The sequence below is a fragment of the Rosa rugosa genome, chromosome 2, assembly GCF_958449725.1.
Source record: "Rosa rugosa chromosome 2, drRosRugo1.1, whole genome shotgun sequence".
Classification (NCBI taxonomy): Eukaryota; Viridiplantae; Streptophyta; class Magnoliopsida; order Rosales; family Rosaceae; genus Rosa; species Rosa rugosa.
The window spans coordinates 6,386,804-6,401,583 of record NC_084821.1 but is presented as its reverse complement, the minus strand read 5'-3'; the positions used below and the strand labels follow the sequence as shown (position 1 = coordinate 6,401,583).

Below are 14,780 nucleotides of genomic sequence, written 5' to 3'. Positions count from 1 at the left end.
TTTATATATATATTTAATGTTCATGAAATGAAAATATTACATGTTTCAGTCTATATTTAGGTGTGTTTGCGTGAAAAATCGTCTCGGGCCAAATGAGAGGTTAAGCGACTTAAAGTCTATTTAACTAAGCGAGGTTTTGATTAAATCTGCGCTTGATCTGACTTTTTCAAGTGATTGTGGGCCAAGGAAGGAACTGTCTCGGCCACTAGGTTCGAATGCCTTTGTGGCAAGGACTTTCGGCGCCTTCACCGATGTTGCTTCTCTTTTTTATTTTTTTTAAATAAGTTGCAAAAAGTAAAGTGAGGAAAGTAAAAGAATAAGAATCTAAATGCAAGAATTTAAATTGCATGAAATTTAAAGAAACTGAAGAGTAAATTGCAGGAAATATAAAGTGCAGAAGGTAAAGACAACGATGAAAATTTAACTAGCCTAGAGCAAGAATGAAAGGTATTGTAAAGAAAGCAATAAAAGTTGACTAGGCTCAAGAGAAAAGATATTAGAAAAGTTGTAGATGTATTTGAAATTCAGTTGTGTTGTGTTGGTCGGGGACCCTTTCACAATGAGCTAGAGGGTCGTATTTATACAATTACATACATGATATTTAGGAAGGAAAGAATAATTAAATTAAATGAATATTTCAGTCTTACTGACCGAAATCAAGATATGTTCCATATTGCTTCATTCTTAAATCGAACCATAATAACCTTGTTCTGGCGGTGCCATTAGAATAAGAGTGTAATACTATCTCCAATGCCTTCAAACTCAATAAAATCTCAGCATTGATTATTTTGAAGAATAATTATCGCCATTATTTTTTTCCCTTCTCATTTCTTCTCCAAAAGTTAATATCTATTAAAATCTCATAACTATGAAATTTTATTGAGTATCAACAATAAAATTAAAGCACCATATTTTCCTATCTATTGACCAAAGATTTAAGGGCCAATTTACCAAAATCAAGTACAAACAAGGTGTTGGATATATTAAAAGCACAAGTGAGTTAGAAGACTCCAATTGATGGTTGTACCACTACATGTCAAGAGAAATACACGGGGCTTCAGAGAGAAGACCAAGCGTGTCGATCTAAGTCACTCTAATGTCAAAGTCAAGGCTTTGTATTTAATTTTGACATAGTAACGATAAGAAGTAGTTAGTTACCATTAATAAAGGTGGCTAGGCCCTTTAAATGGTTCACTAATGAGGGTGTGTTCCTCTTTATTTTCCATGTGGGAGAGATGTCCTCCCTATCTGATAGTGTATCTAGGCTGAGACATCTCTCCAGACAGCCTGGTTGTTGCCTCACTAGTCACTAATGAGGGTGAGTTCCTCTTCATTTTCCATGTGGGAGAGATGTCCTCCCTATTTGATAATGTATCTAGGCTGGGACATCTCTCCAAATAGCCTGGATGTTGCTTCCCATGCACCAACCTAGTGGCAGGTCTTTGATGGTGACATTCATGGTTCCAATACCTTGATTGGGTATCCCGGCATGGGATGCAGGACGAGGTATTCAGGTTTCAGTTCATGTTACATTTACCTTGATTCCTAGCTTGTTTGTACAAGTACCCCAAGTTCTCGTTCAAGAGATTTCTTGAGTGGGGACTTGATTTCATCAAGTAGAATGGCACATAAGTTGGCATTAGTCTCACATAGGCCTGCTACCCATGGAGCCAAGCTATACCCCTAGGGAATCCCCAAAGTCCGTAGTCGAGAAGTGTTTTGATTGGATCTTTGTACTTTGATTGTTTCCCTTGAGTTATGTTAAACATGGGACTGGACATTGGGTTGCTCCACTAGGTACCCTACTCGGTGTGAGAATTTTAGTGCAAAGGATTACCTGGGCTTACCCCAATGGAGTACCTTACTTCGGCCGAGGGTTTTAGTGCAAGGGATTAGACCTTGATTTACCTTGATGGGTACCTCTCTTGTGTCTTAAAATTTTCTTTTTATTATTATATTATTTTCAATGTCTCTTTTGATTAGTATCCTTTTTAGGAAGGGACTTTTCTGTTTTAAAATCCTATTTGACTTAGTGGAGAAGTTATGAGGAGTTACTACATATGATATTTTGGTGAGTCAAAAATCTTTTTTTGGGAAATTAGAATTTATGTCGATTTGGAAAATTAAGGAAATGTTTTAGGGAATCAGAAATTGGAAGAGAATTGAGTTGTACTTTCATTGATAATAGGGGTCTCTTTATATAGAGTATTACAAGCAAATAATATGCGTCTTACAAGGTAACTGAATCATACAATGATTGAAATATCTTCGTAGACATCGCTAAGAGTAACCCTATTACAACTCAGACAAGTAATCAGAGTTTGGACCAGACACACAAACTAGGTGTCCTTAAACACTCTCCCTTGTGTCGCCTAAACGTGGTGCTCCTCTCGTTGCCTCGTCAAAAACCTCGCCAAGTAACAAAAACCCAGTGGGACAAAAATAATCTCGGTCGAAGGAGAAAAAGAGTACAACATACCCTTCACGTTTTGAGATCATACATGTAGACATCTCCCCCTGATAACTACGGTCATGAGAGTTTGGATAACTTCTGCAAACAATGCTACCAACATGTTTTTCAAAAGTGGAATTGGGCAATGACTTAATGAACAAGTCTGCCACTTAATGAACAAGTATGCCACATTGTCCTCAAATCGAACTTAGTTCACTTTGATCTTGAGGAGAGTCTGTTGTTGCTAATTCTTCTTGGTGTTGTCGCATTTGATGTAGTCTTGCTTCATTTGTTCAAAGCAAGCAACATTATCCTCATAAATGCTCGTAGGCCCATATGTGGTAGACTTCAAACCACAATTGCTTCGAACATGCGTAATTAAGGATCCAATCCACATACATTCACGAACTACTTCGTGAAGAGCAATAATCTTTGCATGGTTCGAAGGTATAGCGACTAAGGTCTGTTCTGTAGACCTCCAAAATATCGCGGTCTTAAATAGTTTAGGAATGACCTTTGTGTGGGTTAGAGAGATACCCAGAATCAGCAAAATCTTCCAAAACACTAATGTCATTTTGGGATGGGGATAGGGAATGTTGGCCAGTGTTGGCGGCATTTCTAGTGTGTGATGGATCCGAATCCATCATCTCTCTATAAGGATAGAACAATCCCGTATCAATCGTTCATCTCAAGTATCGAAAGATATCTTTTACACCAGTTCAATGGCATCGCGTTGGCGCAGAGCTATACCTAGCTAACAAGTTCACTGCAAATGAGATGTCCAGTCTTGTGCATTGAGCTAAGTACAATAATGCGCCTATTGTACTCAAGTAGGGCACTTCTACCTCTAGCACATATTCGTCATCATCCTTCGGACGAAGAGGAACATGTTTAGGATTAAGACTAGGGACGATCATGGGCTGCTTAAAGGCTTGACTTTGTCAAAACACTTAAGCATCCATCAACATGATGGTCAATTTCCAAACCGAGACATAATCTTGTTGTCTCAAGATCCTTCATCTCAAACTTGGATTTCAAGTGTTCAGCGGTTTGTCTTAACTCTTTAAGGGCTTCCAATGAAGATCATATCACGAACATGAACCGCGATAGAATTCGGAACTGGTCATAGAAATGCGCGGGCATTTACATATCTCTTCCCAATCAAGTAGTCACGTAGTGAGACCTCCAAACAAAGAGTTTGTTGAGAAGATACGATCGACCACACACATCATTGTTTCGATTTGATCCAATACATCTTGGAGCTGAATTTTTTGGGTCTCCCCACGAAGGAGAAAAGGGGGGGGGGGGGGGTAGAAGAAAGGATGTTGCAAGTCCCTGAGAAATAGAAGAGAAATAGTAAAAACTCAAAAAGGGAAACTTTTAATAAAAAATACCTCGAAATAGGGGTCGCTGGAAAAGTGGCCGGAATTTGGCCAGAGTTCACTGGTGGCCGGCTGAACTTGGCTGGTAGCGAGGCTAATCACTTGCAAGCGAGGCTATCAGGCTGTGCATGCTGTGGCCAAGGCTTGTGCGTGTGCGTGCGCTATGCGGGCTTGCACGTTGCACTGTTAAGGTGAGGTTATCAATCTGTCGAATCGAGGCTAACAATCTATCTAAGCGAGGTTAACTACTGTCGAGCAAAGCGAGGCTAACATAGAGGAAGAAAGGCGCTAGCGGGGCTAATGTAGGTGAGGGCTGTGGTGGAGCGAAGCGAGGCTAATGGTGAGGCTAACCAAGGCCTGAACCGAGGCTAACGTGCTCGGCAGGAGGCACAGAGGCGTGGGAGGAGGCAGGCGAGGCTAACCACACCGGTTTAGATACTCCGGTAGTCGGTTCGGTGCTTTTCCGGCCGGTTCTGGTGGTTCTGCCGCAGGTTCTGGACTCCTGGGATCAAGGGATTCAAGGTGTGCGGCAGAGGTAGCTAGGGTTTGAAGGTTACGATTTTAGGATTTCAGAGTTAGGGGTTCGTGCTGATAACGTGTTTTAGGAAATCAGAAATTGGGAGAGAATTGAGTTTTACTTTCATTGATAATAGGAGCCTCTTTATATAGAGGATTACAAGCAAAAAATCTGCGTCTTACAAGGTACTGAATCATACAATGATTGAAATATCTCTGTAGATATCGGTAAGTCTAACCCTATTACAACTCAGACAAGTAATCAGAGTTTGGGCCAGACACACAAACTAGGTGTCCTTAAACAGGAAGGAAATTATGCAATTTAATCTAATTCCATTAGGAATAGGTTAAGGAAGAAAATAGATTTGCAAGGAGAGATTTATTCTCTCTCTTCTTCTTTTTCAACGTGAGTAAGGAAGAAATTTTTAGGGAGTTTATTTCTTTTCTTCTTCTGTTCAATGAAGAGAGTTCTTTTGGACACCTTGGTGGACGGTGAGTCTTTTTTTTTTTTTTTTTTCGTTACGACTTTTGTTTTTCTATCTAGTTTTCACTCGTAAATCAAGGTTCCTAGTCGTAAAAGGGGTTGAATACAGTTTTGGAACCGTTTGGAAAGATCTAGTTTCTTGTAGAGTTTGTTTTTGGGGGGTTGTTTTATGTCAATTTCGACTGAGGCATAGTCGGTGATTCCGGATTGAATGATTTGGACCTAAAGATCGAGGGAAAGATAAGATGACTAGCAAAATGGGTTGCAAATGGGAAGAACATGGCTTAATGGGTAGAGGTAAGTTATGAAGGGTTTATGTTGGAGGTGCGAGCAAGTGTTATTTGGTACTTATGTTCGTTTCATGTTACACAAAAGTTAATAGAGAAATGGGTATGTGAGGATGACTTTCTCCTACTGAGCGATGGTAGCTCAACCATATTTTATTATTTTACAGGTAAGATTACTCCTCATTGATTTCTGAGTGTGATGGGCTTCAACTAAAAGAAACTTGTTATTTCTCTTTTCTGTTTGTAATTTTCGAGACATGCTAGACTTTTCTACTATTTTAACTTGCTTGCAATAATGGACTCTCTTTTGTGAGTGGCTCTCAATTACATTTTCGTTGAACTCAAGAGTTGCTTGTAAACTTTATTTTTCTCGAATTTTTATCGAAAGTTTTATTTTCCTTGTAGAAAGTTATTGGAAGGTCGTTTGAACTGTTACTAAAATATAAATTTATGAAGTTTGGAAGTTTTCTAAATTGTTTTACAATTTTTTTTTTCTCTTTTTAATTCACATCCTAACCTTGGAATTTTCATTTCTCGGGTCGGATTGGGCTGTGACATTAGAGATGAGAATTTTGATGCAAGAGATTGGACCTTGCCTAACCCCGATAGGGTACCTTGCTCGAGGTGAGAATGTCGAATGTTTCTCATAAACTGCGCCAAATGTTTAAATCTATATCTAGGTGCTGGATATATTAGAAGCATTGGTCAGTCAGGGGACTCGGATTGATGGTTGTATCGCTACCTGTAAAGAGAAATATACAGGGCGTCAAGGAGAAAATCGAGTGTGTCGATCTAAGTCACTCTGATGCCAAAGTCAATGCCTTGTATTTAATTTGACAGAGTAACAATAAGAAGAAGTAATTAAATACCATTAATGAATGTGGTTGGATCCCTTAAATGGTTATTAATAAGGGCGAGTTCCTCTTCATTTTTTATGTACGAGAAATGTCCTCCCTATCTGATAGTGTATCTAAGCTGGGACATCTCTCCATACAGCCTAGTTGCTGCCTCCTATGCATTGACCTAGTGGCAAGTCTTGATGGTGATGTTCATATTTCTGATACCTGGCTTGGATACCCCGGCATGGGATGCATGACGAGGTATTCAGGTGTTAGTTCATGTTCCAGTTACCTTGATTTCTAACTGGTATGTACATTACCTTTAAAGTTAACGAAATAGTTAATGGAAATACCGAATTGTCTGACCAAGTATTTTTTGTAGGTACCAAGTCGTCATCTTTTATAAATTAGGTACCAAATTGTCCAACTGGTAATACTTCAAGTACCATAGAAGGTATTGATCCTAATAAAACAAACCATTTGACAAGTGAGATTGATTAGGCACTATTTGATCCAACCGTTTTTGGATGAACGAACAAGTAGTGGTCTTGCCAAATAACAGCACCTGCAGGCTGCAGTGCAAGTGCTCTAAAAGAATTTCAGTTCTAACATTACCTGAACCCTCTTTTGGTGCTAGAAATTTGACTCCAAGATTCAAATGCGTTTTGGGTCATCCTTCAAAATAAGAGGCTTAATGATGCAGAATGGATGGCAGCCCAATTTGAAGAACAATTGGATCGTGCTAAAGGAGGAAAACGAAAAGTGACTAGTAGACGCGAAACAGCTCGGAGTCCGATTGGGACGTACCTTACCTTTCCGGAAAGGGAATCGCGCCACGAGCAAGACTCATTGCTTTGCCATGAGCTGTAGCATTTTTCGGGCTTTTGGGATCGTTTAGGGCCTCAAAACTGCATTTTTCTAATTTTCGGCTTTTTGGTTTTCCTAATTATTTTTTGGTTGTTTTCTTTTTACCCATGGGCTTTAGGGTTTCATTGTTAGTCGCCCTAGGGTTACTTTTATCTTATTTATACAGCCGCAAGCGGCTGCATAACCTATCTATTATCTTTTATCAATAAAATTTGAGAGTATTCTCTTTTTATCTCTGGTGGACTCCAGAATCTTTGCTTAGGTTTATTGCTGGTAAACCTAGTTTATCAATCCGATCATTCCGACTGCGTCAGGTGGTATCAAAGCAGGTCTTCCCTGTCTCTTTTATTGACCTTAGTAGCGATGGGTGAAGTCACGAAATCAGATATCGAAGCTCTTACAGCAGCGTTTACCGCTGCCATCAATTCCATGAATAATCAGATCGGAGAAATTCGTGGATTGTTGGGTGAGAGGAACAACAACAACAACAACAACAACAACAATAATCGGAATAGAGGCGGGGAAGGAGGCCAGCGAGTTAGGGCTCCACGTGGTGAAATTGTTGTTAATACTTCAGAATCTGAGCCTGAAGAAGAAATTTTGCAATATGAACAACAGGGACAAGCTGACCAGGATTACAAAGTCAAGGCCGAAATTCCATTCTTTTCGGGCAACTTGGGTGTAGAAGATTATCTGGATTGGCAGCTTCAGGTGGACAGATTCTTTGAGATTATGGAAGTGCCTGAACACAAGCAGGTTAAGCATGTTGCCTGGAGATTGAAGAGTACTGCTGCAGTATGGTGGGATAAGTTGCAGAGCACTCGACAGAAACAGAGGAAGCAGGGTGTTAGAACATGGCGAAGAATGAAGCAGTTAATGATGGAGAGATTCTTGCCAGATGATTATGAGCAGATTCTATACAAGTTGTATATCGAATGTGTCCAGGGAACTAGGACAGTGGCTGACTACACAGCTGAGTTCTTACGCTACTCAGAGCGTAACGAACTAGGAGAATCTGAAGGCCAGAAGGTGGCTCGCTATATCAGTGGGCTGAAGCCTTCTATTCAGGATAAAATTGGGTTACAAACTGTTTATACTATGGCCGAAGCTTCAAACCTAGCATTGAAGGCAGAGTTGTTAGAAAAGCCTTCACGAGCTTCTTCTTTCCAGAGATATAACTACCAAAGGAGCGCAGATTTGGTTAACTCCTCAACTGACAAGGGTAAAACCACACTGCAGAAAACAGAAAACACTTTTAGGGCTTCCAATCCTCCTTTTAAAGGGGCTGGCAGTTCTAACAGTTCTAGTGGTGCTCAAAACAGGACCCCGAACCAGAGGTTTAATAATCCTTATGCTAGACCTACAACAGATGTCTGTTATCGATGCAACAAGCCTGGGCATAGATCTAATGTGTGTCCTGAGAGGAGACAAACTGCTCTTATAGGTGAATGTGACGAAGATGAAGAAGAAGGAGGAGGAAGAGGTGACGATTATGATGGGGCTGAGTTTGCTGAGGAGGAGTCTCCTGAAAGGGTTAATATTATGCTGCAGCGGGTCTTATTATGTCCTAAAGAAGATGGGCAGCGACGCAATATTTTCAGATCATTTTGTTCCATCAATAATAAAGTGTGCAATTTGATTGTGGATAATGGGAGCTGTGAAAACTTTGTAGCCAAGAAGCTGGTGGAATACTTGCAGTTACCTACGCAGCCTCATGAAGCACCTTATTCCCTTGGTTGGGTCAAGAAAGGCCCACAAGTTCGAGTTACTGATTCATGCAAAGTACCGGTATCCATTGGTAAGCATTATAAAGATGAAGTTCTGTGTGATATTATTGATATGGATGCTTGTCATATTCTATTTGGACGACCATGGCAATATGATGTGGATGTGATTTATAAAGGCAAAGATAATGTGATGATGTTTATGTGGCATAGTCATAAAATTGCTATGGCTGCTGTATGTCAATTTGAGAAATCAGGTGGAAAGAAAGGGGAGAGTTTCCTGACCTTGTCTAGCAGTGAATTTGAGATGGAGGAGGCTTTTAAAGAATCTGAAGTTTTCTGCCCAGTGGTGATAAAAGGGTTGTTAGCGGCAGAAAAGGAAGATGTGGTGATCCCTAAGGAAGTGCAGAATATGTTGGGAGAGTTTAAAGAGTTGATTTCAGATGAGTTGCCCGACGAACTACCGCCTATGAGGGACATTCAACATCAGATTGATTTGGTTCCTGGAGCTAGTTTGCCAAATCTGCCACATTACCGAATGACACTATGCCAAAAAGGCCTTCAGACGACACGCATCAAACGACATAAGTTTTGTTTTATGTCGTCTGAGTTTTTCAGACGACATAATTTTTTTTTCTGTTGTCTGAATATATACTAAAACCATATTGGTTTAATTTGGAAAAATGGTGAGCATTCAGACAACACATTTGTGTAGTTGTAGAAGGTGGTGATTTCCTATCTCAAATTTGGATAAATGGCAAGAATTCAGATAACACATTTGTGTAGTTGTAGAAGGTGGTGATTTCCTATCTCAAATTTGGAGGGATATCCAAAAGTTGATTGAGTCTTTTCCCTCTCAAATAGCCACGCCCTAGTTAACTGGAAAATGTTGTGACATTCAGACAACATTTAAATGTTGTCTAAATGTGGGGGTTGTTTTAAAATTTCCTAAATTATTTTGACTTGTGCTATTTGACATTTTGACATATATCCCTTCTCACTCAGTTCGACCATGACTAAACACTACTCAAACATCACCCCGCGCGCTCTCTCCTTCTCACTCAACTCTCTCAACTCGACCTAGAACTCGCGAAACTAGAAAACTCAAACACCAGCCTCTCTCCTTCTCATTGTGCTCTCTCAGATCTCGATTTTCACTCTCTCTATTCTTCTTCATAGTCTCTCCTTCTTCTTCTTAGTCTCTACTTCATCTTTCATGTTCGTATTAATGGAGCTCTCCAGCAAGAGCTGTTTTCAAATCGGATATTGGTAAGCAATTTAGGGTTTCAATCATTTTGTAGTTTAGGATTTCGACGGGGTTCAATCTTCGATTGATTTTAGGGTTTTTTTTTTCTGCAAATGATTTGTGTTTTGGGGTTTTTTCAACTGGGTTCTTCCATGTTGTCAAACAAGAACTCTTTCTTCTTTCAATTAAAGCTGATTTGTGTTTTGGGGTTTTGAGTTTGGGTATAACTCTTCAATTTTGTAACACGTTTCTTCTGTTTTGTTGGTCTTGTTAGGGAAACTTGGTGCTACAAAAGGATTTGCTGGCAAGGCTCACTGCTCGTAGTGTAGTGCAGAAAAACAGAAGGCTTGTTTGTCTAAATTTCTGGGGAGTCTTTTTCCCCAATCAATTTATGGGTCTTGTTTAATCGAGTTCTTCAGTATCAGAAACTTTCTTTTGGTAAGAACACCTACTTTCTGTTAAATCTCTGTTCTTAAATCTATTCAAGGTTGTTGTGGAATGCACTTTTGATTATTATCTGGCTATGGTGACTCCATTAGGATGATTAGGACTGGAAAGGGTCAAGTTCAATTACTGCACACCATGTGTTTGAAGTTATGCCTCAAAGACAACACCCAAGCTGAACCAGTGGGCTATTCCATGATTTTCGAAAAACCTATACTCCTTGTTTCACTCTCAGTCTTTGATAGCTTAAAATAGACTCTTCAATGATCATTTTGAACCTGGTTTCATGAAAAACGGAGTGAAAATGAGATACTTATGCTATTTTGAAGTTACTGCACTGTTTCAGGAATTCTGCAGAATTCAGCGTTCCTGCCATTTCAGATTCTTGTTTGACCATTCATTTGAACTGCGAATAACATGAAATTTTGAAAAATAGTAGCTTTGCATGTCTACTTTAAATCTGGAGAGTTGTGATTAAAATCATTGAAAGGATGATTGTTGGTGAATTTTTCTTTCTTGTTACCAGTTTTCTGAGAACTTTTCAACTTGCAGCTTTTGGTACAAGATTAATGATTTGAGAAACTTTTACTCTCTTGTCAGTCCTCAATCTTTAGTACATTGGACTAAACATGCAAAGCATTCCTTGAGTCTTAAATTTCAGTTCGAAAGGTTTCATCCATGTTCAAAAGTAACTACAAAGCTCTGTTTTCTGTGCATTCTGATTAGTGCATTCTGATTAGTGTCTTCTTTTTAAAATAAGTCTATAAAAGTGTGGCTTCATAGATGAGCATATTACCTACGGCCACCAAGTATATTTGGTTCTATGTTCATAATTTATAATGTTTCTTTGCTTTCATTATTTATACTTGTTTATAGCCCAACTTCTTTTTGGTACAGATCTGTCGGGCACTTGCTTATATACAGAATGGCATTGGCATCTGTCACCGTGACATCAAGCCTCAAAATTTACTTGTAAGATTATTTTTCCATATGGATGGTTGCTTTTGTATGACTCTAGATATCTTGTCTGATACCGATTCACTGGGTTCCTTAGCAGAGCCATTGGACACATGACCTATATAAGACTTCTACTGGTTTTACAAAAATTAATCAACTACATGTAATATTTTTTGTCTTAATTTTATTGGTTATGCTCAAATCCTACCTGTGCATATTCAGGTAAATCCACACACACATCAGCTGAAACTTTGTGATTTTGGGAGTGCAAAAGTCTTGAGTGAGCCAGACAGAATTGTTGGGGAGCTATTGCAGCCTGGGGGATATCTCAAATTGATTGAGTTGGGTCTTTAAGGTAAGCAATCACCTAATCTAGAATTGTGTGCATTGTGAAATTTTTTAATTTAACTTCATACTTCTGCTGAAGTTGAATGATTATTACTAAACTAGTACCTAAATTTTGATGAACATTGAACAATATCTATTCTCACAAGAAACTTGCTTTAACTTCAATTTGAGTAAGTCACAGAGATCTGAGCAAAATGCTAGCTCTTGGGAGTTCCACTATCAGCTTCAGAGCAAGCAGTGGCTGCAATCATTTGCTCAAAGAGCTTCAGGTCTTTCTCTCTTCTTCACTTTCTGTGTTTCTTGTTGTTTCTAAACAGTAAAATTTGTGACTTTTTCTAATTGGGTCTTCTTCTTCTTCTTCTTGGAAGCTTGCTTTTTCATTATGCGTTTTCAGCCTACTTTTAAGTTTTTTTGCTCTGTCAAAAGGAGAGCATTGATTATTTCGCTAAAATGTGTCATAATGGAGCTTTAAATTAGGGGTCTTTTATGTTTTCTTTGAATTATTAGAGAAAGTAGATGTGTCTTTCCACCTTTTTAAGTTAATAGGCTCCGTGGAATGTGATCTGTTCACCATAGTTTTCAAATTCAGTTTCTTTGTATCATTGTGTATACTCGATCATGGTTTTTATGAAAAATATGTGTTTGTATATATTAGGGATTTTTTTTTTCCTGTTTTATTTCTATTTTTCTTTTCTTCTAATGGGTTTCGCCAATCTCTGGAATTTCCCACTATTTTCCTTGTAATCATGGTAAAATTGACCGGTTAATTATCTATGTTGTATTCATTTCCTGGCTTTTTGTGTAAGTGTCTTCCTGAATTTTGAAGTTCCTCAATTTTACTTTTCTATTTCAATGGATTTTTTGAGACTAGGGTTCTGTTCACTTGTTTTTCTTATGGGATTTGACTTTCTGTTGGTTCTTCCAAAATGCTCATTCATCTGTGGTAATAAACCAGGGATGCTACTTGGCCGGAATGAAGTTGCTAAAACTTTGGGTTCTTGACTTTTGTTTCCCAATTTCCATAATTCAGCATTACTACTTCATTTATCTTAATTTTGAAGATTTTCTCTGTTATTTTTCTGCTATGCAAGTTTTGATGTGTCATAGATCACAAGAACGGTGCTTGTGTGTTTCCTTTGGTTACTTTTCGAGTTTTCGTTAATAAAATGTTTGTTACCCCATGTACATCTGGCAAAATTTTCACACTCTCCCGTGAAGTAAAGAAAATGTGAACGGAAATAACCGTTTTTGTGAATGGTGATACAGCAATAACCGTTTTTGTGCTTCTGCTTTGCAGCAAATATGGAATGACATTGGTGAGAGCGCGGCAGACCAAGACCGCATGTTGTTGGAGTTGGAAAGGGAATGCTTAGAAGTTTACAGGAGGAAGGTTGATGAAGCTGCCAATACCAAGGCACGCCTTCATCAGTCCGTTGCAGCAAAAGAAGCTGAGCTCGCCACTCTCATGGCTACTCTGGGGGAACTCAATATTGATTCACCGGTAAAGAATCAAAACTCAGACTGTTGTGGAAATGATCATTTATTGACCATTTTTTGTTCTCGTACTAGCTGTTTTGCTCTCCTATTTTCCAATTTGGGTCATTTATTTGTCATATTTGTGATTAATATACTGTGATTGAATGGCTAGGTTTGTTATTGTTTATCATTCAGATCTATATGGGTACATTTGGATTATAATACTTCTCAACTAGAATTTCTTACCACGATTATCAGATGTAGGGAAGAATGCCCTTTGGCTTTTTATAGTTCTGAAGATTCTAGCCTGTAGAAGAATTTTGTTTAATAAGTGTCTTTCCCTGTTATTAAATGTTGGTAATACTGTTCTGCTTGGTAATCCTTATATGAACCTTGTGTACTGATTGTGGCTACCAGCTGCTGTTTCAGTTGCATATGTTTACTAATTCACAACATAATTTTACAGATACGGAGAGAAAAGAGATCAAGTTCTTTAAAAGAGAAACTCGCATCTGTTGCACCACTGCTAGACAATCTAAAAATGAAGAAAGAGGCACGAATGAAGCAATTTTCAGATATAAGGACACAAATTGAGAAGATCAGCGAGGAAATATCTGGTTACGATCATCTCAACAGTTCTTTGATCAGTTCATTAACCCTTGATGAACATGACTTGTCATCGAGGAAGCTAACTGAATATCAAGCGCATCTGCACACCCTTCAAAAGGAGAAGGTGAGTATATTATGATACGAGCTCACACTGCAAGTTAACTTGGTGATTCTTTGATTATAATTTGAGTTGTGAGGTCCTGGATAAATGGTTGCAACTGCTGTTCTACATCTGTGTAAATGAAATATAGTCATCTTGCTAAAGTGGGAGAATTTAGATAAAATCTTTATCTAAATTGTGCAAATGAGTCGATTGATGCCCAAAAAGTGTTTGGTTATGCTCTTTACAAAGATGGGAAGGATACAACACTGTCTTATCCCTTGGAGGCTTGGAGGCATCTGCTCATATGGACCAGTTTTTCTTCTCTCTGGTCTTAACCCTCGTCCATTACGCTTGTGTCTCCATTTCTTTGCAGCTGCCATCTATGGTGTTGGCCGCTTAATGCTTCCGTTCCCTTCACCTAAATGCATGTGGCTTGGGTTTCTATTGATCTTGGTATGACAAAGAAATTATTTACACTTTTTTCTTGTGAACACGTTTGTCAATTATGTATAAATTTCCATGTAAACATAACTGGCTACTTATAAATATCTCTCTGGTGTTCTATTTTCAGAGTGCATCACACATCATATTCAGTCTCTTAAGGTAAGTTCTAAGTTTGAATTGGATGTTTGAATTGGTTAATGACTTAATGGGTAGTTGGGTACTGAATCTATTTCAGTTTGAACTTTGAAGAGAAGAATTTTTTCTTCAGTTGTTCACTTCTTCATATCTGTTTGAATGAGTTTGCTACTTCTAATTTTGGTACTTAGTCTTGATTTGGATGAGGTAGCTACTTCTAATTTTGCTTATTTTCGTGAGTTTTTCTATGGATGAGATTGATTTTGTTTTGTGTTTTCCTTTTGTAAATCATAGTGATTTTCATTACCGGTAGTCTGGTACATATGATATGCTGCTTTCCTTTTCGTATTGAATGATGACGTGTTAAGTACAAGGTTAGTACAGGTCCAAAATAGGAGTAATTGTGATGATGCTTATTATATATGAAGCTTGTCGCCTCTATTGCTTAATGTCTAAAATAAGAGATC

At 38.5% G+C, this 14,780-nt stretch overlaps 1 protein-coding gene across 1 annotated transcript; it reads left to right on the top strand.

Annotated features, from left to right (window-relative positions):
* Window positions 1-11,151: 11,151 nt before the first annotated feature.
* LOC133734065 (65-kDa microtubule-associated protein 6-like) lies at window positions 11,152-13,794 on the top strand. Its single transcript, XM_062161718.1, has 4 exons — window positions 11,152-11,213; window positions 11,728-11,815; window positions 12,844-13,047; window positions 13,489-13,794. The coding sequence occupies exons 1-4, from the start codon at window positions 11,167-11,169 to the stop codon at window positions 13,768-13,770; spliced, it is 621 nt and encodes a 206-aa protein (XP_062017702.1). The 5' UTR covers window positions 11,152-11,166; the 3' UTR covers window positions 13,771-13,794.
* The last annotated feature ends 986 nt before the right edge of the window (window positions 13,795-14,780 follow it).

Excerpts from the sequence above, each read along its gene's own strand:
- LOC133734065 (XM_062161718.1), top strand. The coding sequence starts at position 11,167 with ATGGCATTGGCATCTGTCACCGTGACATCAAGCCTCAAAATTTACTT. Across the intron at positions 11,214-11,727 it reads TCAAGCCTCAAAATTTACTT|AGATCTGAGCAAAATGCTAG; the intron begins GTAAGATTATTT and ends AGTAAGTCACAG. Across the intron at positions 13,048-13,488 it reads AACTCAATATTGATTCACCG|ATACGGAGAGAAAAGAGATC; the intron begins GTAAAGAATCAA and ends ATAATTTTACAG.